Source organism: Echeneis naucrates, chromosome 18, assembly GCF_900963305.1.
Source record: "Echeneis naucrates chromosome 18, fEcheNa1.1, whole genome shotgun sequence".
NCBI lineage: Eukaryota > Metazoa > Chordata > Actinopteri > Carangiformes > Echeneidae > Echeneis > Echeneis naucrates.
Window position 1 is genome coordinate 5,073,882 of NC_042528.1, and position 23,616 is coordinate 5,097,497.

The 23,616-nt window shown below is 43.0% G+C and overlaps 1 protein-coding gene across 2 annotated transcripts in view; it reads left to right on the forward strand.

Moving 5' to 3' along the window:
• Positions 1 to 20,530, forward strand: part of nwd2 (NACHT and WD repeat domain containing 2) — a 36,982-nt gene extending 16,452 nt beyond the window's left edge. For both annotated transcript variants that reach the window (XM_029526804.1, XM_029526803.1), the window contains 5 exons: positions 550 to 666; positions 9,226 to 9,429; positions 10,229 to 10,379; positions 11,578 to 12,167; positions 13,719 to 20,530. In XM_029526804.1, coding sequence (XP_029382664.1) covers positions 550 to 666; positions 9,226 to 9,429; positions 10,229 to 10,379; positions 11,578 to 12,167; positions 13,719 to 17,615 — 4,959 coding nt within the window. In that variant the 3' untranslated portion in view covers positions 17,616 to 20,530. The remainder of the gene's footprint in view (positions 1 to 549; positions 667 to 9,225; positions 9,430 to 10,228; positions 10,380 to 11,577; positions 12,168 to 13,718) is intronic.
• Positions 20,531 to 23,616: the final 3,086 nt, after the last annotated feature.

Sequence of the window (23,616 nt, forward strand, 5' to 3'; positions counted from 1 at the left end):
CATTTGTGTGTAGGTAAGTGTGTGCTCAGTCATACCTTCCTACTGGTGTCTGATGGTGAGAGCGGTGTCGGGCTTTTTCATCACATTACCCAGGTGTGAGTGGTAAATCTTAGAATGACAATGACAACAGTTCAACTGACAGAATTTAAGCCAACTGATGCTGATTTGACAGGATGTGTTTTTGTTTAATTTCTCCTTAGTCACTGGTTCTCTTTAAATACATTGCAGATGTTGCTTAAATGATTTTCTGCTTTTTCCCCCTCACAACAAAAATTCATTGTGTGCTGAGAAACTGAGCACCCTATATTCAATTGTCATGGAACAACAATATGTGTTGGAGTTTGGATTTACTATAAAAATAGGTTGTTGTAGCAGCCTGAAATAGATCCTGAGGTCTTTCTCTCTGCAAAACAGCAAGAGGATAACCCCGGTTTAAAAGAAACGCAACCACTCACTCTGTCTTTTGTGAACTGCAGAAGGCAACTGTGCTATTTATCCTCCTCTTTAGCTGAGAAACACAACACGCAGACCGCTTATGTGCGTTTTCAGGTGGTGGACCTGTACTGGGGCATCGATCCAGAGGAGTGGGACAGTCCAGAGTTGCAGCGACTGAGAATGAAGCTCCTGGAGGAGTGTCTGAAGACTTCGGCAGGACCGTGTTTTGTTGTGAGTATTGCACGCTGCATGGGCTGCAGTTAAACGTGTCACCAATTTTACGGCTCTGTTTGCAGCTATTGCATGTGTTTTTCTTCACACGTGGAGGTCTAAAAAGAGACCTTGCTTGCTTTTGAAATAGTACACAGTGTATGCAGAGCAACAACATTTAAACAACTTGTATGCAAACAAAAATTTTCCTGTAGAGGACTGAAAATCCACACAAAGCTTAAAATTACACTTGCGTGAACGATTGCTGCGAGAGAGGCTCCCACGACGTGTAATTACAGCTGGCATTTCAGTGATATTTTTCAGATAATTTTAGGCCAGATAAAAAGTCAGGCGCCAGGAAAGGAAAAGATGATCACAGGAGTGAAGAGACGAAGAAGGTGGGAGGAGAAATTGATGGTGAATTATTCAAATGGAACAGATCCGTTTCTAGAGGTTGAAATTGAGGGGAGAGAGTACAGGGAGAGGTAATGCATTATGGGTAGAACAGGAGCCCCGGTCTCCAGGGAGCATAATCTCCTTCCCCGCACTGAGTTTTGTATTTCTGTCTCTCTCAAACCTGCATTTGCAGCTTCCTCCTGCCTCTCTCATTCACAAATTGTTGCTCTCACTGACACAGATACTTCGGGGGGGTAAATAAAAAAACATTGCACCATAAAAGAGAAAATCAACTCTGATCCTGGTTTCATCTAATCTAACCAAAAATATTTATTTTCAGTGAAATCACATGAGACACTTGTAGATACTGACATAGTGATATTGATACTTTGCTTCCAGGTTCCTTACAAACACACAACAACATGAGCACAACGGAGTTTGTCCATGAAAAAGAAAGAAAAATAGCCCAAAGCACATTTCATCCAGACATTATAAGGAGTCTCTAAGAGAATGACCATCATGATTGTCAAAACAGTGCATTATGCCATCTCCATGACAACTAAGAAAAATAAGGACATGATGTGTTCTTTTCAGATTTCAAAACAAGGCGGTGCACAGGTGAAAATGAACATTGCACTTTGCATGAAAGCGTCATGAAGCACAGACCAATCAACAGCAGAAAAAGGAGAAACTCAAACTCAGTCGGCAGAAGAAAATTCAATTCCAGCACATAGTGAAGCAGAAGCATACTGACGCACAACAGATGCGCAGAAAAACAACCAAACAGGTCGCAGCGTAGCAGAAGCAACAGCTCTCACAAAACATAACGCACCACCGAACACTGGCATCAGCTCACATATGTTAGTGCACAAAAGAAATATTGTTGCTTACCTTTGTGGAGTACGGCGATAGGTCCGACAATCCCCAAGCAGAATCCCCACAAACAAGAAAACCCAATTAGGCCCGGCATGGCCTCTCCAATCTAGAGTACAGATGACAAGCAATTGATGAACACAACAGACAAAACATCAGTAGAGGTGGAAGTAGCGTGGGGCAAACAGGCATGTTCTTTTTAAGCTGCATTCAAGGCAAGTTATCAGTGTTAACAAGCCTGCTATCTTATTAAATGCTGTATCAGGGGCAGCAGCAATTAGAAGCAAGTGCTTACAGCAAAGTTTCTTCTTCTTTGTGTTTGTTTGGGGCACTGCAGACCACCACCTGCTGTGTGTGGAATCATTTTGGCTTTTTATAGTTTTGCATTTCTGCCCTGCAGCAAAGTTCACAGGTGTGCTAACACTCCAGAAGGAAAAAAAAAAAAAAAAAAAAAAACCTGGGCAGCTTTAAAAGACCGCCCCCTGCAGAAAAAGGTGTGCTGGATATGTGTTGTAGGGAGTGGAGCTGATCATGTGACTGCTGCAGCTGCATGGCTTTATCTGCCACAGCGTGAGCAGTTTGGAAGCTGTAAAATACCAACATGCATATTACGTTGTTTTCATTTGAGGCGAGGAAGAGTATTTTTTCACATCTTATTCAGAATACTACCTGAATACGTTAGTGAGCTCAGCACTTTGAACAGTTGACTGCTGTTAATGTTGGCAGTCTTGGAGCTGTGCTAAAGTTTTAGACAGCATCGTGAAACTTGACATCACGGCATTTAAAGCCCAATGAGACATTGGGGCTGTAAGGTGTGAGCTCAATCAGGCTAAACAGAACTGAAATGGACATATCTGAGGTAAAAAAAAAAAACAAAAAAAACTAAGTGGCTCAGCCTCCCCTTTATTTTCCTGTCGGCTTGGTGTTTGGTGTTGTGTTGTACACGCCGCACTGATTTCATTCATTCCCATCAGCTTCACTGCCCTCTGTCCCTGCTGCAATTTCACCATCTTAACCCTGACTGACCCCAGGCAATACCAGACAACACAATGAGGGAAAGCAGGGACACACAAGCTCAGGTACAAGCACACAGACACAGCTCTTTGTTCTCACTCCTTCGGATTCATCTTTTTTTCCTCTCTCCTGCTCTCAAACACAAACCCACACAGACAAACAGAGCATCTTGACCCGCGGCATTTTCTCTGTCATGAGCTATAGAATCAGCTTGGCTGTACTCTGATTCTGGGTGATACAGACTCTTTACACCCCTCAGCACACACTCACTCTAGAGACACACACATGCATCCATAGTGCACGTCCTCTCCATCCGGGTTGGTTAAATCTTTAATGACATATTCTGCTGTTCTTCTCTCAATGGAGAACACAGGAGGCCACAATAGCTCTGCAAAATGAAGTCCCATTCAGATGAGTCTGAGCCAGCTGCTGTGATCTCTGCACCCCCGGTTCCTCCATTGTTGCCACACAGGCCGGCAGGCCTGCCCTGTTTCCGGGACTGGGGAGCTCCGAGTGGCAGATCCTTTGATCAGGGACTTGCTTATGACAGTTCTGGGTTGTCTGGGCCATTTCCCGAGTAGCGTTGTGTATTTTTACAGGGAGGCAGAGCAAGATATATATGAGCGGACAGGGAAAATGTCAGCAGAATTTAGGGTCTCGTTGTTAATTCAACAACATACCGTAGGTTTAGCATGCTGCCTGCAACTGTGGGTGTGTTGTGTTTATGTGGCTCAGGCGGTCCCTGTCTGTTTCTAATTTTATCTTTTGTATCATTCAAACTCAAGTGTTGACACTCAAGCATGCTGGTCTCAACACACCGTTACAATCACCTTCACACTCTCAGGTGCCCTCCTTAGAGGCTGCTGACACAAGTGGCACCACTGCTAACACACACACACATACATATATACATGTATGCACACACCCACATGGTAGTAAGAGGAGACTTCAAAGGGAAGCTGCTCTGGGGGTCTACAGCCCACAATGACTGTCACAGAGCCCAGAGCATGGATCAGAGGGGAGAAAGCAGATGAAACTGGAGAATCGGCGGGGGTGATGTGCTTGTGTCACAAAGAACAGAAATAAATAGAGGGGGAGGCGGGGAGAAGGATGCAGGGTGGGAGTTTGAGGATTGGAAGAAGCAGCACAGAGGAAACTGAGAAACAGGGTTGACATGGGAAGTGTAGGTGTGTTTCCTGCTGCCACGCAGGATCTGTGCAACAACTGGAAACCTCTTACTACTCAGCTCCGTGAAGTCCCTCCTGCTCTCTAGTATCAAAATAATCACTTCAGATATCTCGTCAAGTCCTTTTTCTCTTTTATGTATTCCTGTTTGGTCAAGTCGATCTAAAGACTCATCATCGCAACCTTGTTATTGTTTTAAAACAAGCTCTTTTTATCTAGTAGGAGTGTGTGACGATCAAGGTTCAGTTCATAAAACAGTCAGCTGTTATATAACGGGCTTTTTATTGGACATGTCAGTCTTTCTTTATGAGTAAGAGTCACAGCAAGTGTCTTTCAAAGGGCATGGCTGAATACAAGACAGGCGGCAGTGAACACACACACACACACACACACACACCTGGGTAAGAGGGGCTTTTCTCTAACCTGTCGATCCAATAAACCCGGTTTCCATGGCAATAGCAGGGGTTGGCATGGTGATGGTGTCACTGACCCGGAGATTAAGCATGACAATGAGCCATGACTGGTTTTTTCTCCCCTCTCTCCCTCTTTCTCTCTCTCTATTTCTCCCTCTTCTTTCCTCTTCCCTCCTCTTCTCTGCAACTGTCTCAGATTCCCTCGTGTAAAAAAAAAAAAAAAAAAAAACACTAAAACTTGATAAATGCCTCAAGGACACGTATCAGCAAACACAACACAGCCACTCGTCCAGTTTTGCTGCTTTTTTCTTTACACTTGTCTGGCCTTGCAGCAGCTTTGCTGGATGTAAGGATAGTTGAGAATCTGCTGCTCTGCTGCTCTGCTACATTTAACATGCAGCAGAGAGACATCATACATCAAATACAGTTAATATGATGTAACTGCAAATGTGATAGGCAAGACTGGCTTTAACGCTCATCCTCCGTGGAAGTTGATGTGCATACCAAAGACTTTTATGTCAGGAACTCAGCAGAAGAAGGAAGCCTGCAAGATTACAACAAAAAGAGGTTCTCATTTGATGTTGGGTATTGTCGCTGCCTGGATGCTTGTGCAGAGATTGCTCAAAATGCAAATGTTGCATCACAGTCACTCTGAAGCTTTGCTGCAAATCCATACAGTGAATTTTAAAGAAGTTTTGATAAATAGTGCTCAAAACTGGAGAATCTTGCAAACTTTTCTTTAACTTTCCGAACTAATCATCAGGCTGATATTACTCCACTTGTTCCCACCGAAGATGTAACAATTCAAAAACAAGTCTTGTTTGTATAAAAGTTAATTAATTTAAACTACTATGACAGCAGGTGGAAGAATTTGGATTGGAGTGGAAACTTTGGCAATGGAATAATACATATTTGATGGACTTACAACAACAAGATGGGACATTAGGTGAAATAATTGCAGTTGAAAAAGAAGTAAACAAATAACTTTTTTTGTATGCTGCAAAAACAGTACATCAGTACAATTATACTAAATACAATCACTATGTAGTATGACATGAGTGAGTGGGATTGTAACTGAAAATTAAATAATTCTCCATCTGATCCTTTCTCCCTCTGCAATGCCAAAGCTGATGCATTAACTATCAGAAAAGTCGACTGTGTGTTTCATTGATTGATTGACTGTGCGAGTGATTGATTGGTTGATTCATACTGTAGCTGCATATAATATCTTAGTCGTCTCTCCCAGCTGGCTCATCAGATAAAGTGCACTTAGAGTATAAAAACCCCTTCCAGGGATGGAGAATTAGGAAGGGAGGGAGGGCGCAGAGGAATGCAGCTAAAACTAGAATTGCATTTGGGCTCCATTTGCTTTGCCATTGTCACTTAAGCCTCCTGTGTTTCTGTGTAATAAGAAGTTGTGCAACCTCTTGGACCTCTCAAAAAACACACAGACACACGGGGGGAGTTCTAGCTTGTCAGCCGCTGTAATCCATTTTAGATGGCCTCATTCCAGGCCCGCTCTCTGGCTGAGGCAGGGGTGTTAACACCACCTGGGAAATATTTGGACATTTTTTTTACAGTTTGGTAAGTCAAGTGGATGACAGAAGTGACAGTCAATTACACACAAGGGTGAAGCGGTGCGAATGTTGTAGTGTGTGTGCTGCGCCGTGCTGCTGGTGTCTGCGTTCGCATTGGAAGACCTGATTTTGTCATTTTGATGGGAAACACCGGTAGGTTTTATCCTCACCTCTATCTCCAGATACACTCACACACTCTGCTATATCACCAACAAGGCAAGCTGACAGAGATTTTGTCAGGAACTTGGAGGCGCCTTAACTCTGCTCTCTCGCTCCCTCACACTGTACATCTCTCTTTCTCTGCTTTACTGTAGACCAGCTTATTGCCTCCTTCCTCTCCTGACACATCACTGCAGCACAGTGAGTCATAGAGAGCCGCGTAAAGCAGGTGAATAAGGGAACCTGTGGGACATCCCTGTCCTATCACAGCTTCTATAAAGCCAATCTTCATATAATATATGCAAGTTTGAAAAGCCAATAATTGACCATTCCCTAAGCGCCTCCCACTAATATGAGTGGTTAATGTTATCATGTCTGCCTAACCAGCGTATGAAACACAGAGCTGTTGGATCTTGTGCGTTTTCACGAGGCAATCAGTTCGACATTTCTTCTGAAAGCACCCTGAGCTAAAACGTGCTGCTCTCAACTGGAAGCATTTCAGGCTGGAATCCAGCTTGTGTCCTTTCTGATCAATCACGGGGGAAGATATTGAGCAACCTGCCCTACTTATCTATTTATTTTGCCAGGAAGAGAAGACAAAGTGTGCCACCCAGGGGAAATCCCAACCCAATTCCTCTTATTTGCTTTTTGTATCGTTCCTGCCTTTCAGATACGCTCAGTTCTTCTGTTGGAGTTCTTCTCTTATTTGGCTTTGTGAGTTTTGTGAGTCATTACTGAGCAGAGTTATTATTATTTTTTTTTTTTTTTTGCTATATTATCTTCTCTTGACCTCTGCCCTTAAGCTTGTTCCTATTGTGACACACATTTAATTGTATAAAAGGGTCAGCTGATTGCTTGAATGCAATGAAAATAAAAGAACGACTTTTTTAGCCACAATGTAAAGTGAGACCTCATCCTCGACCTCATCCTCCAAAACTGCTGACTGAACACAGAGGGTACACGCAAGATCCAAAAGAAGCTGTAAAACAAAGCTCTGGTCCGGAATTTCTACGACATGTACACAAAACTGTGAACAGAAATGACTCAAACGCGGGCATTTGTTGGTTTTAAGAATAGGCCGTCCTACAGACCATGCCACATGCCATCATCTGATTCTGCTTGTTCTCTGCATCTGTTCCTACTGCGAATGCCAAGGGAACAAGGAGTCCCACATGGAGTGGCTTTGAAGCGTCATTGCCGTGAGCATACAAACGTAGTTTTCCTGCTCATCGGAGCTCACAGTCATTTGGCGTGTCCCTCACCCTCGCTGCATCTTTTCCCCCGAGGCCCCTGCTGCATGTGAATTACGACGCATGGAGTAAAGATCAGCTGGTCACGTAGTGGAGGATCTTCACAGGATCTTTTTTCTTTCCTCATTGTCTTCAACTGTGATTGATAGCGCACATCATGAGCCGTGACAGGAAATGGCCCCGATCAGTTCCAATAGTATTGAACTGGCGTGTTCATAGATGCTGGGGTGAAAAATGAAAACTCACTGGAGCTTACAGTAGATTTACCACATGCAGTGAGAAACAATAGTGGAATGGAAAAGCCACCATTTAATACGATAATGCCTAATTATGCAGCTTCTCTGCTGAGTGTTCTGGTTTCTGACTGAGGAGATCGTGCAGAGAGATTGTCGGTGTTGGCTTTGGTCTGTGAGACTGATGATGATTGTGGTAGTGATGGTTATGAAGGCAGTGATTGTGCTGACAATATCCTTTTCATGGAGCATAGAAGCACATTCAAATGGAATTTCACAGTCATATTCTCACAAGTAAGCATACCGCCCTTTAATTAATGCATTAATGTCTTTTTATTTCAAACAGCCCCATCTGTTATGTATAAAAAGCAAATCTGCTCATTCTCTTAATGCTACTGATTACTGAGCATTAGGAAATTTGGCCAAGGATGGGGGTTTTACATAACTGTGTGTCATTCAAACATTTGCAGTGCAGCAGCAGAACAAATCTGCTTTTTCTTACTGAACACAAAGATATATGAGCAGGGATTCGTAGCGAACCTCCCTGCTTTTGTGTTACCGACCAGAATGTCTGCATAGCCCCAGATTAGCACACTGCACTGCACCGAATGTTTGGAAAGATTAGATATTTTGTTTGCTTACAGTTTGAACAGATATTTCCCAATTTAAATATCTTATGGCTGTTTTAGTCTGAGAGAGAGCAAAGCTGTCAGTGAGACAGAGGGGTGAACACCAATAAATGAGGGATGTCAAAGACTAAAACAACACAAAGTGAATCCTACTTTGCTCTTTTCTATTTGAAACATTAGTTAAAATTGACAGTGATTTCATGAATATTGTGTTGCTATAGGTTAACACTTTCTTCTTAATATCACAGCACTACATTTCTTACTGAACTGCCGAGGTTGTTGTTATCGTCCTCTTACACCTCATACAGTAGCTCCTTTTTTTTACATATCTTTAAGTTTTTTCTGTGACGTACGGGAGACAGATGGCGTTTTCACCGGGCAAGCACAAGCTTATTTGTTTTTAGTTTTTTTTTTTTTGCTTGTTTGAGAACATTTGTTATTTTCACCACTCACTGCAAACATGAATGTACATCCGTGGGCAGAGAAGTTCAACCTTTTCTATTGAAGCTGTCCACTGCATATGGCCGTAGAGTAAGGTCATTTCCATTCAAGAAGGAGCTTTCAATACACACCGCAGCACACACAACCTTGACATCTGTGGTGGCAGCTATTGTAGCTCCCTAATGTCACAAACTAGCTGCTGGATCTCCCAACTGCACCGCAACTGTGCCTGCAGCTCGGTCGCACGGTCTGCATCATTGATTCTGCTATTCACTCTGTGCCGCTGATTTAAGAAGGAGCCCCAAAACTGTTGAAAAGATAATGATGATAAACACTTCCCGTCTCTTTTTCTCAACCTCCCTGCCCTCTACCTTTTCTCTTCCTCCTTCCTTCTTCCTGCCCCGCCTCAGGGTCTAGTTGGAGAAAAGTACGGCAGCATCCGAGTGCCTGGGGAAGTGGAATCAGCGGAGTTTGAGATGATCTTGGATGCGGCTGTGGAAGCCGGGCTGGACACACACATCTTGGAAGAGTGGTACTGCAGGGATGAAAACTCTGTGCCACCCGCATACTACCTCAAACCCAAAGCCCAAATGCTTAAGAACTATCAGAACTCAGTAAGTCAGACTGCCCTGTTATATAAGCCAACAGTGGCAGAGAAGAGATTTTTTCCTGGTAATTTGTCTTCCTGTCGTGTTATTTCACCCACATGAGAGTCACAACTTCACTCACTGTCAAATTTACTTCTTGTGAAGAATAATTTATATGCACGTTCAGAGAAGAAAACCAGCTTTGTTTCTGTCATAGTTATATTTGAGTCAGGCAGCTCTTGAACCCTTTAGTGAAGCCTTTATCTTGTCCAGAAGTTTATAGAGGAAATAAAATATTGTCTTTTCTTAAAATCTCCATGATAAACTTGCCTCCATAATGTGACAGGAAAATCACACAAGAATCAACCGGGCATATACACTGGTGTGAACCAGATGACTTTCAAATCCTGAACCGATTTTAAAAACATGGGCGACGACAAACATGACAGATTTTCAATATTTAATTTGTGATTTCGCCAAAACGGGCATGATTAGTGAACGTGAGGGCGAAACAAAGGGATGCAGAAATGAGGGGAGACTCTAATCTAGTCTATGACACTGATATCAAGACTGCAAGCTTTTCGCACGCCTTAAAAGCAACCGCGGCCGTCAAGAGCGGTGAATCAGATCCAAAATCTGCCCAATTATCCTCCAGTGTGGGGTCAGCATAAGCAGTCTAAATTAGTGCTTCTGACATCACACTCAAAACAAATCTCCTTTGAAAGTGTATCTGCACAAAGACAAGGACAGTGAGACTCCCTCTGTACGTGATGGGAGTCCTCTGCCCGTCTGTGAAGTCAGACTGTCCCCCTCCCGTCCTGCTTAGATGGAGTCAAGCAGTGCAGCCAAGACCAAGAATGACAAGGCCTGGAGGAATGTGTCGGAGGAGATCAAGAGGATCTTCCGAACGGCGGTGCTGCAGCTTCAAGAGAAGGGAACCATGAAGAGCGCTCAGGCCAAGAAATTCCTTTGCTCTGGTCAGTTTCCAGTCTCTGCTCTCTTTCTCCATCTTGTTCTCTGTCCGTCTGGGTTTCTAATCTGTCATGTTTGTTTTGGGTTTTTATTGGACTTAATGCTTTGATGGAATAATCAGTGTGTAAAATTTAAAGGCTGTTTTCTTAATGACTGAAGCTGACTTAGAGCTTATTTGGTGTCTTCTACTTAAATTGACAAGGGAGGAGATGAGATCGTGACCTGTCGGCTCAGCAGATGACAGTGATTGATCGGTCACGTTGGCGTGCATCAGGCTCACTAATGTGTAAATCTTCGGTATATTGTGTTCGTCACAAAACCAAACATCAGCCACGACTGTGGCCTTTGTGTGCTCTTTTAAGAGAACAAGCATGCAATGCATGAATGCGGAACAAAAACATTATTCTCGAAGTACATCTCTCTGAAATTTGATACGTCCTCCCGCTGTTTATTTCATCCTTCCAAGGCTAATCCAATATGCTCCAAATCAGTTCTTGTCTGTAACAAACTTCCCGTGTAATTTTTTCAGACGTCTCCTTTCCCCAGACTGCCATTGGGGGAGATGACCTGCGCTGCACGCTTTCAGCATCTGATGACAAGTCTTTGTTTTACAGACTGAGCACAGCTTGTAGCCTTTTAAATGGTAGAAATAAAGCGCGATACAAATCTAATTAGGTAATTCCACAAGTAAAGGAAGTCCTGCTTGATGTCAGGAAATGGCAGTTTTTGTGCACTTTAATTGAGCACACTGGGCTTTAAGTGGTGCTTGGTCATACTGTTTAGAGGAAGTTGTGCCGTTCCTCACAACCAACTTTCCTTTCACACTTTTTTTTTTTTTCCTCTTTCTCCCACCTAATTAGCAGGCTACCAAAACTACGCAGGAGATGCTGGCAGAATTTCAGTGAACCAGCTCTTTGTGGGGGAGCCTATGATGCAAGTCAGTAGTGCTGGCTTATGTGATTTTATCAACTTTGTTTCTTCTTAAATAAGGCTCAGGAGAAAAGCTATCTAATCGGAGGGTAAAGACATCTAAAATTTGTTCAGCTTTGTCCCCAAATATCTGAATCCTGAATCTGTTGGACTTTTATCTTTACTGGTTGCACGTTACAATCCAGACTTTATCAGCTACTTAGAGAGATTATACAATTAGGCCATTCAAGAATGAGAAGTCACAATATTTCACCTGTTTTTCTCTTCCCTCAGCCTTGGAAGATGAATTAGACTTCGCCCTTGGGAAACAAACTCCTGCCTTTCTCAGGAAATGTGTCTGCTACATTCGCAAGATCTCCAACTTCGATCGCTTCGCCAGACTCCCAGACATGGCCCGCTACATGGATATTGTGGTCAGCGGCGACCGCATCATGCGCAACCAGGAGTCCTACGAACGTCTCCTGAAAGTACGGGACGAATTCATCCCAACGGTCGTCGCTGCCTCCAACCTCCGCGTCTATTCTTCCGTCACTCACTGTGACATGAAGCTGGGCTACTCCCAGGAGGTGGAGAGCCACTATGTGGAGGGTCTGTGCAAGCAATTCTACGAGGACATGGTGGACATCATCCAGGCCACGGTCCAGCAAAACTTTGACACAGAGACCGACCAGCTGTATGACGAGATCCTACAGCACCTGTCTCTCTGTAAAAGCTACGCGGCGCTCTACGAGTACAAGGCCGAGTCGTTGGATTACGTGCAGGAGTACATTCTGCCATCCAAGGGGAGCAGAATGAGCCCTCTGGTGGTGTATGGTGGACCCTGCACTGGAAAGACGCTGCTTCTGTCGGAGGTGGCCAAACAGGTGAGACATTAGTTATGCTCTCTGTTTTTGTGTAACCCCCAGCATCCTTCCCAGGCACCACGTCCCTCTTTCTGTCTCGCTTTGGCCTGCTCTCCCTAACCCCAGTGCGTTCACGCGTCCGGTCAGATTATGTGTCCGTCTTTGGACATCAGAGTATGAGGAGGCTGGCAGCTGTTCACCTCTTCCCATCAAACACTTGTTTGACCATCTGTCTGTCTGCCAAAGGAGAAGTCCATCGCCCAGTGCATGTCTCTAATTTCCTGTGAAGTCATGCCACTGTGTGTGTGTGTGTGTGTGTGTGTGTGTGTGTATGTGTGTGTGTGTATATTCGGATGTCCACATCAGTGGGTTGTTTGTTTTTTTTTTTAACATTTGTGAATATGTTTTATGATTCCTGCAAAGAAGGAATCTCTTCCTGGTTTGATACCTGTGTGCACATGAGTAGCTTTATTTTTGTGCGCATGCAACATACTCTGTGTTCACTCTGTAGTTTTGTGTGTGCCATCTGGTTGTCCACCTACATTAGGATCACACACTGCAGCCCAGATCTCTCACACACACACACACACACACACAGACGCCTCCTGTTCAACTTTTGTTTAAAAAAAAAAAAAGCGATGTCAAAATAAGATTCTTGTATTCTAAGTGACATTCCTGTCATGTTCAGTGTACAGTAGTTTTATGAATAGTTACAAGACACAAAAACACCTACAGATCAACATGTTTTACAACATTAATGAAAGCCATGAAAAGGTCCTCTAGTAAACCACTATTATCTGTCGTTTCAGCTGATACAGCCACAAATGGTTTTGGTATCAATGCAACACTGACACATTTTTTTTTCCTATTGTGAGAGCGTTGCTGTTTTTTTAGCACCTGTCCTGGTTTCTGTGGCATAACTTTTGGTGGATGTTTCAAATGCTTCCTTGAAACCTGCTGACAGCAACACAGCGGCATACTGTGAAAGCAAGTTTAATGACTGCAAAGAGAGAAAAATCTGCTTTCTGGGAAAAAAAAAACACAAGTTCAACTAGTAATTCTCACAATTTAAAAAAGTGGTTGGACAAAAAAAATCTAAATTATGTATTCAAATGATTGTGATTAGTGGCTGACTTATTAAAAAAATTACTTCTAAACAACTATTGCCTACACAGAAAAACTGACTGAATCATGAAGTCTCAAAACTGGTGTAGCTCTCGTTCATAGAATACTCCCCACTGTGGTAAGATTATTCAGAATAATCAGAAAATATATGACTTTGTTTGAAAGACTTTACAATGAACATTACCGAGTTTTATACATTTTCGGTGTCGTCAAAGTTCTAAATTTTGCACAGCACAGATAAAACGATAAATTATTAACTCTCTCCTCTGTGCTGAGCTAATGATATGATCTTGTGCTGTTGGAAAGCAATCGCTCAGATCTCCCTTTAGACCTTGGTCATTAGTAATCATCACATCTGTTATTAAAATGTGGACTATTTGTGGAACCCATTCATGAAAAATATATTTCGTATTTGTCCTAACAACCACCCTCAATGCTGTTTTTCAGGCCTACACATGGCTGCAGACAGAGATGGGCCCTGAAGCCGACCCAGTGGTCATCGTCCGCTACATTGGCTCCAGCCTGCTCTCCACAGACCTGCGGACTCTCCTCCAGAGCATCTGTGAACAGATCGCAATAAACTACCGCTGCCTGATTCACTTTTTGCCTAACAAGATCCAGGAGATGAGGGAGCTCCTGATCAACCTCCTGGGGGAATCCTCGTTCCACAGGCCTTTGGTCATCGTCCTCGATTCCCTGGAGCAGCTCTCAGATGCCGATGAAGCTCGTAAGCTGTGGTGGCTCCCCGTACACCTGCCTCGGACAGTTCGCATCGTTGTCTCCACGCTGCCAAATAAACACGGCATCCTGCAGAAGCTCCGAAACCTCATCCACGATGAAGGCTATTACGTGGAATTGATTCAGAGGGACCGGAAGGTCTGTAGCCAAACATTAAAGCTGCAGCTGCTCGGGGTGAAGAGGAAGGTCACCTCAGGCCAGCAGATCTACGTTAACGAAGCGCTTGCCAAGTGTACATTACCGATGTTTGTCAACCTGATCTACAGAGAAGTAGTTCACTGGAGGTCTCACAAAGACGTGGATGACAGGTCCCTGTGCTCCACAGTGCATGAAAGCATCGAGCAGCTGTTCTACTCAGTAGAGAATAAGTTGGGTCAACGATTTGTCTTCAGAGCTTTAGGCTACATCACCATGGCCAAGGCCGGACTAACTGAGGTTGAGCTGGAGGACATTTTATCCCTAGATAACATAGTGCTCGGTGATGTTATTGTGCCAACGTACTTAAAAAACCCTTTGAGGATCTCGTATGACTTGGTTGCAAAGCTCAAAGAGGAGCTGGAGGGATATCTCGTGGAACGCCAGGTACACAACGTCACGCTGATGGTCTGGGCCAACAGACACCTGCATCTCATCGCCCAGAAGCTGTATCTCAGCAACGAGGAGGACGTCCATCAAATGCACAGCCTCCTGGCCGAGTACTTCCTGGGGGCGTGGTCAGGTGGCAGGAAGAAGATCTTCACCTACGATAACAACCATTTCACTTCCCTCAACATATCTCACCACAAAAACCCCCACCATCAGCAATCACACGAAAAAGCATCTTCTGACAAGTACTCCTATGACAGGCAGACTCCCGATCAGCCCTGGGTGTTCCAGTGCAACCTGTTGGAACCTGACATTTTCTTTGTCAACCACAGAAAGATGACAGAGCTGGTGTACCACCTCACCAGGAGCGGCCGCACTGACGACCTCATGTTTGGTGTCATCATGAACTTCAGCTGGCTCTACACAATGATCAAGATTGGCCAGTTTGAAAAGGCTTTGACTGACATTGACCTAGCGTACAGCTACACCCAGGAAAAAGAGCTGAAGTTCCTGGCCACTACTCTGCGTAGCATCAAGGTAAAAGTGCTGAAGAATCCAGCGTCACTGTCTGCAGAACTGCAGCAGCGGCTCCTTCCAGTCGTCACCTCCCTCCCCAAGCTCAGACACCTACTCCTGGAGTGTGACAAAGATGGTCCGAAGTACTGCTCCATAGTGCCTCTTCACTCCTCTATGGATGTCACCTACAGTCCAGAAAGGCTTCCTCTCTGCACCAGCTACATGCAGATTGTGGAGATCTTACCCACTCTAGCTCCAAACATAGTCCTTGTAGCTCTTGAAGACGGGTCTGTCAGTACCTGGGATGTAGAAAGCAGACAGCTGCTGCGACAGATCGACACGGCCAGATCCGTTGTGCTGGGAATCAGGCTCACCACTGATGAAAAGTATCTGGTCGTGGCCACAACCAAAAACACGCTGCTTATCTATGATAACCACAAATCCTGCCTTTTATCTGAGGTTGAAATAAAGGGGTCGAAGCATGGTGGTGTCGCCGGTGGGGTGGCCTTCATCAATGGTTTTACTTTGTCCACCCATCATGCTTTGGCTTGGCTTGAGGCTAGTAAAGATGTCAATGTCATTGACCTGCTCTACGGGTGGCCTCTCTACCAGTTTCATTGCTGGTATGAGGTGACTTGTGTTCAGTGCTCTCCAGATGGAATGTATGCCTTCTGTGGCCAGTACCTCAACACTGCATCCATCTTTCACCTAGGAAACGGGGACAAGTTGTCCACAGTGACCTCTGAGTTTTCTGGGGGGTTTGTGAAGTCTATCCTCGTGCTGGACACCCTCAACCAAATGGTAATGATAGACAATGAAGGCAGTTTGTCAGTTTGGAACACCAAAGAGATCACCAATCCGAGGCTGATGGAGGATTATGACTGCAGGGGGGACGAGAGCGAAGTGGTAGGCATTGAGTTGTCGGAGGACCAGCGCTCCATTCTCATTTGCAAAGCCAGAAGTATTGAAGTTCTGGATACTAAAGTTTGGAAAATGGTCGAGAAGTTCAAAGCCAAACGTAGCGAACGCTTTGTTGCTGCTGTTCTCTCTAAGAATGGCCAAAGCATCGTGGCCTCCATGGAGAACACTTCTTCCATCTTTGTCTGGAGGAGGGACAGTGGCCAGTGCATGGCTAGCCTGATTGAGATCTCAGGGGCTATCGTCAAACTCATCAAATCAGCCCACCACAACATGCTGCTTTCTGTTGCAAGCAGCGGAGTTCTTTCCGTTTGGGACATCGACATTATCACAGCCATGTCAAATATAGACAAAACAGGCAAGAAGATCCAGACTTTGCTGCTGTCAGGCAGAGAGGATTACGTGTTTACCATGGACGGCTCGGAAGCTGTTCACAAGTGGAACTTCAGCACCGGCTTTATTGAGACAGTTTTCAAGCACGAAGGTATAGTGGAGAACTGTGTCTTAACCTCCTCAGGGGATCTCATGGTCACTTCCGATGACAAATCAAGCCAGTACATTTGGCAAACTAACACCGGAGAAAACATCTTTCGCATCAACGGACAGAGAATATCACAGCTGCTAATCACCCACAATGACCAGTTTGTGGTGTCTCTCTGTGAGCAGAATGCCTCCAGAGTCTGGAGGCTTGCAACCGGTCACAAAGTGTGCAACATTTTAGTCACCCTCCAAAATGCGCTGATCACCACAGCAAACACTTTCCTTGTAGGAACCTCCAAAAACAAGCTCCTCGCCGTCAGCCTGTGGTCGGGCAGTGTATCCAAGAAGTTTGTGTGCGATGATGGCATAACCATCATCAACTTCAAGCTCATTCCTGACTGCCCGGACTGCGTGGTGTTCATCACATCCACAGAGACCGTCTTCATCTGGAGTGTGGCAGATGAGTCAGTCTGCAGGCGAGTCCAGCTGCCAACCAACTTCCTCAAAAATCTAGAGGACTTTCAGATCTCACCCAATGGGAAGCTAGGAATTGTCTCCAAAGGGGATGAGAATATTAACGTCCTGGACCTTCACAGTGGGAAGCTGAGGCTTGTCCATGCAGCTGGTATAATCTGGCGTCAGAAATTATCTAGAGACGGACGTTATCTAGTGTACGTCTGTTTCCGAAACTGTGATGAAGATGACGATGCCGGTGTCGTTTCCAATCTTATCGTGATGCGCCTCGCAGACGGAAAGAGCATTGGTACTTGCTCACTTTACAAGACTCCCACCTTCCTGTCTCTCTCCCAGAGAGCGCTAAACATCATCATTGGCTTCGAAGACGGCAGCATCGGCACCTACACGGTGGTGGACCGTGTGGATGCTGCCCTCAAGATAAAGATAGCCACCTCCAACAGCCGACAGATTGTCAACAATGCCTCGCAGAAGGTGCGGCCCAAATGCGGCAACCATTCCTTTAAGTCTGTCGCCGACTGCATTTGGAGGGAGTCCACAGAGGTCTTCTCCAGGGACAGCCCCATCAACGTGTCCGACTCTGGTGAGGGTGAGTCAACCACGCCAACAAAAAAGACTGAGCTGCTTCAGTGATAGGTGAGGTACAAAAAAAAAGTAGGCGTAAGGACAGGAGGGTGGATGACAAAGTTTAGGATCTCTGGGGTGCAGTTGATTCTTGTTTACAGCCACGTGATTCAGCTGCAGATGTCAGCCCTGTGGGTAGTTAATGGGCCGACCGTTTTAAAAGCTGCACTCAAATGATGTATTACTTACTTCCAACTTATGATACAGTTTGTTTGTTTTACACATGAAGACTGTTAGGAAAATACTTTGTTTTTGAAAAGAAAAAAATATATAAATATATATTTCAGTGAGTTATTAGTTGCCATTATGTGTCCTTTTGCATTTGAAGAACAAAGTTACTATTCAAATGTCTTGTTCAAACATTTTCAGAGCCATTCCAGTGATCTTAGCCACTTTCATTTTACACTTTTATTTTATTCAGATTGTGCACATTAAGCCATTATGTTGTTCTTAAAAGAGTATGTTTATGTTTGTATTTACATCAGTCGGTACTGTATAAAAATAGAAGAACTATGAACATATGTACATATCTCTTTTTTGGCTGCTGCAATTTGTGCAACTCCTTAAAAATGTTACGTTGTGCTTAATGCAATCAAAGTGAGTGCCTGGAATTTAAAATGTTCTTTATGTGCAGATTACAAGATTTATGAAAATGCAGGGAATTTGTAAACACAGTAAACACACAGTTACATAATACTTGCATTGGCGTTAAATCTAAACGGTCAGTGTACTGAAATCGAGTCAACAACAGGGGAGGTGGAGGGCATTGCTCTTTGTGATGATAGCTGTCGAAATTTCCCGGAACAGTGAATTCGATGTGACTTAACCTGTTCCATCAGTTTGTGCGCTGTTGGTTTTAAGGGAAACACCACTATTGAGCATACAGTGTACCATAGCACCACACACACTCACGCCTTAACCAGTGTACTTGCTTTAGGTTTAGTGGAGTTCGTTCAAATGTTTCAGTAGAAAAAGGCAGAGTGATTAGCCCAACGTTTCGCTGAAACAACTTGCCCGTGTTAATATATCTTGAGGTTTAGATATTAGGTGGAAGCACTTTACGAGTGGTTTGTGAGAACTTGTTAGATTTATTCATATTTAACATTGTATAAGTTGTTTAAAGTGTCCAATTTGCCTACAAATTCAAACACACGTGGCCGTCCAGGTACTTGCAGGCTGTAGCTGACTCAAAATGCTAGTCTCAGTGTATATTACAGGATACAGGAAAATTGGGAATCTATGGGAACAAATGAGGGTCAATAAGGTCAATAACCCTGTCATTGGGAAGTCAGGAAAAGGAAAAAGAAAAAAAAAAAAAAAAAGAAAATCAAAACCTGTGGTTGTACATAAACTTTTGTAAACGTGTGGGAAAAAAAAAAAAATATATATATATATATATATTGTCCTTGGAAAAAAAAATAAAAAATTGAGAATGTCACAATTTGGGCACACATAATAAACAGATGCTGCACTAAAAAAAAATAAATAAATAAAAAATAAAATACTGCTTATGAGAAACTGAGTACAGAGTCAAAGCAGAACACAATGTTATTTCAATGACACATTTAAGTTACTAATTGAAGCCTTGCTTTTACAACCAAAATCAGGGCCAAATATTTCCCTTTAAACTTTCCTTTTTTATTATTATTATTGTTATTATGTGCCTTCTGCTTTACATTTATACCCAACGAGCGCCTTTGTAGCCACATCGTTACAGTGCATGCCACATAACATCCACTGTTTGGTCTGAGAACTTCTTTGCATGTCATTTAACTCTGTAAATAGATAATTTCTGTACTCAAATGTTCACACAAGCAGTTAGTCTCATTATTACGTCTTGAACAAATCACAAAATTGATCTTTTCATGCAAAACTACCGGTGCACGTTTACGGAGGTAATGAACAATGACAGATTTTGATGTTCTTTTTCCATATTATGTAAAAGTTCTGCGTCTTTTGGACCACTTCTCTATGTGAGCCCATAGATTTTTGGCTGATTGAGAGGGACAGCTGTCAAGATCTGGTTTGCTGACAATCTAAAAGAATATTTTGGAGTCTGAGGTTGTACCTTGCAGGTACCGCGATAGCTTTTATAAACGCATGTCTGTAATAACCCAAAACAGAATTTGTGCTCTGCAGTTTGGAGCGCCGATGAGACCGATCACCTACTAGGCATGATTGAAACAAAACCCACACACTTACACTTTGACATATACTTTTTAAGGGCTATTCCACATTATTGTATGTTTACTAGTTTTGAACTGTTGAGATTATGGCCCTTGGAAAATTTCAAAACCCGGTAGCAGCATCAAGCTTTAAAATACAATTCAAGAGTTTCTAAATTGGAAAAAAAGAAAAAAAAGAAAAAAGAAAAAAAAAATCTGTAATTGCCAAAGTCCAAATTATAGTTTATTTCATTTTGTTGACTGTCTCATTTGTTTTTGAGGCTTGTACTGTAATTATATTGTTACCAAATTGTTTCAGTGTTCTACTGTGATTCTGTTTATGATAGAGAAGATGTGCTATCTTTGCTAAAAAGTAAAAAAAATAAAATAAAAAAGTCCTCATAAAATATATTGGAATGCCGGTTTATAGTATATTTGAATGTGTCCATATGGAAGCCAGTATATGGTATTATTGTATGTTAAGTAACTTGAATGAATTTTAATAACTTACATGTTTGCAACTTATAGTTGGCATACTGGTAATGAATGTTTCTATGGTATTCTTTGTATTGTCAGGACTGACTTACCTGTTTAGAGATTTATATTTTCATAAATGTTGTACTTACATTTTGTTACAGAGTTGTTTAACTGGAATTCAAACAAAAGAAACTTACGTCTGAAGCAATATGAAACTAGTGTGTATGCATTGTTTGTATGAAACATTTTAATGTAATAAAAATGGTTCACTTTTTGCCTCCACTCCACCGCCTCGAGCTTTTCACTGTAATTAGCGGTTGCTGCAAGATGTCTGGTTTTTAGACGTGAACGTGTTTTTATTTGCAGCCTTTGATTTCAGAGAGTCTGAAAGACTGATGTGAATGAGCGCTGATCTAATTGGCTACAATTAACTCAGTCCTGAAGTGTGCAAGTAGCAATAAGTTAAGCTGCGTGCTGTGAAACAGGTAAGTCGTGTTTGTGTGCGGTTGTGTCAGTGCGATCAGTTTTGTATCTTTGTTTCAAAAAAAAAAAAAAAAAAAAGCAAACAAACAGAATGGAGCGAGAACAGAGCTGTAGAATGAATTAACAGGCCAGTAATTGCTCTTCTGCGCTTGATACCAAATGTCAGGCAAGTGTGGTGAATATTTCTAACGCTGGCTGCCATTGTCAGTATAATTAGGTGATGCATGTACAGTGCACCTGTACCCTGACACACACACACACACACACACGCACACACACACACAGGCCAATAAAATCCTGTTGCTTTGGGTTACCATTTTAATTTCCCAGTGGTGTCACTTCAAGCCAATCTGTGTGTGTGTGTGTGTGGTGTGTGTCTCCACAGCAACATCAGGTCCACAGCCGTGACGGGTTTAGCCCCGCCTCTCATTGTAATGATGGTGAGCTCATGTCTGTTGGCTACTGGGGCAGCTTCTAGTCCTTATGACAACAAGGGCTTGACTATCGCTAGCACATTCCACCTGCAGCGCCACACAGGCATATAATTACACCACTTGTTTGTTGAGCAGGAGGTCTCCATAGGTCACACAGTGTGTGTTACAGTGGGGACAGTACGGCTTTGTCTCTTATTTACACTGCCTCAAAATAGCCACTTCACTGTCAGTGGCATGTATTCCATAAGCCAGGTCCCTCCTTTTGTCATCATTGTATGTTGTTTCTTCCAACCCTAACGTGTATTGTCAGTGATGGGGAAGGTTATGAGTCACCCAGGCTCAAGGAAAAAAAAAAGAAATACTCCTAATCCTTTGAGTCACCCATCTTCTGGGGGGGAAAAAAAAAAAAAACAAACAAAAAAAACAAAAGGCTAATATTCACCAATTCTGGCATGTGAAGGATGTCACGTCAATTCTAGGCCAATCGAGGATGAAGCTTCTTCGTCTGAGAGGTGAGTTATACCAAATCAGATCGCTGAAACACAACAGCTAGGAATCAACCATCATGTCATCCTCCATTATCTTGTGCTTCTCACATCTCATTGCCTCAACGCTAGACTGTGGTTTGAAAAGTAACTACCAACAAGCGCTGACCTAATTCTGCTTGAGCATGCTGGGAGGAGAGACACTGACGCTGTTGCTGTATTTATTTGGATTTCAGGTGAACAGCAGGAAGTGGGAGATGTTGGAGAATCTGTTTGCCGGTAATAGGTGAAAAGGATAAGACCAAGAAACTAAAAAAAAAAAAAAAAAAATCTCCAGTTAGTTTAAAGTGTCTGGATGTTATTAACTACAACAAAGCCTGTCTTGTATTTTATGTGTGCATTTCTTTGTTTTTAGGTTATTCTTTCTTGTTTATGTAAGAGCAATGTTCAACACATTCCTTACCAAACCACAAAGGTTTTCAGTGTTATCACATGACCATCAGCAGATGGATGAAAGCTCAGGGACTTAACATGTAGCATTTTAACACTTAATGATAAGACCGAAGAGACCGAAGCCACTATGTGTGGTTTACATGCCAATATGATGGACACAAAAGCTGGATGCCACTGACCTGGAGCAGGTGCTGACCGCGGGGCTCCAAACTGGCCGGGCCCACCAGGGAGGGGAACCAGGCTGAAGGGGGGCAGCAGGACAGCAGCAGAAGGCTGGTCAGTTTTCCTGGGCCGCGACAGACTCAGTCCGGGGAAGCGTGCTGGAAAGTGAGTCCTAAGAACAATCTGGCAAGGAGCGAGTCAGCATAGAAGTTTATATACTGACTGATTGGTGATGAGGAGCAGTTGAGTGCAGCAGGTGAAGGGAAATCGTCCTGATGAGGTGGGAGAGGCAGCGAGTTCAGGTGAACAGAATATGAAGCTGCAAAGAGCAGCAGACAGTGAGCGTCAGTTAGCAATAAAACAAGACTTAAGGCGATGAAACCTTTAAGTGCAGTCACTGACATGCAGCTTAATATTTGTGCAAATAGCATCAAATATTTGGTTTTATCTTAGATTACCACAATTTCACTTCTCTGTCCCTATTAATGTCTATATGCTCAGTTTGGTTAGCCTTCACCTGGTTTTGCTTGAAGAAATGGTTTTACAGTTGAGGCTGATAGCAATCTAAGTCTGGTTTTGCACACAAAAAAGATTTTGCCAGTTGGGTTGTTAAATAAGTTTGGGCAATTCTCTTTCAGTCATATTTCAGTGTCAGTCTTGTTTTGTTTTGTTTTTTTTCCCCAGGAGAAGAAAAATATGAAAAAGCAGTGGAGTGAAAACTCACATGGCTGACCTGTACTTTTGAGAATCTCTACTTTGCACCTGATGTCATATTGCTGTCATGTCCTGTGTTTTTATTTGAATATTTCCCTCTCCAGTGTTTGTCAGTCACATTCTCAGTGTTTTCGTATTTATGTCCCAAAATCCTGCGTCTGAAAACCCTCAAAATTTTACACTCTCACATTATCATTGGAAAAAATGATTGTAATTGTCCTAAAATGATCCAACTTATTTAAACTGGACTGTTTAAATAAAAGGAATTAATCGATACCACCTCCTTTTAAAGATTCAATCAAATAAACTTTATCACATTTTTCTGTTAAAGGTTATAATATCGCTCTTATTTGCATCAAACAGGACATTAGGTCTGTTTTTCACCCCCCAGGATAAAATTGCTTGTGTATGCATCTGAAAACACTCACACTAGTTTTTCAGTTGTGCGTCACCTGGTGAATAAATTTACATATCAACTCACACAAAACAGCCCTTTGTTTGTACTACCAAAATAAAAAATGGCTCATTTCATGACCTCTATACAGCATGTGTATACAAGTGTTGTGTCCTTCTTTAAAAAAGCATTTTTCATGAATAATTTCAACCCTTAAAAATTTTAAACTGCCTGTAAACATAA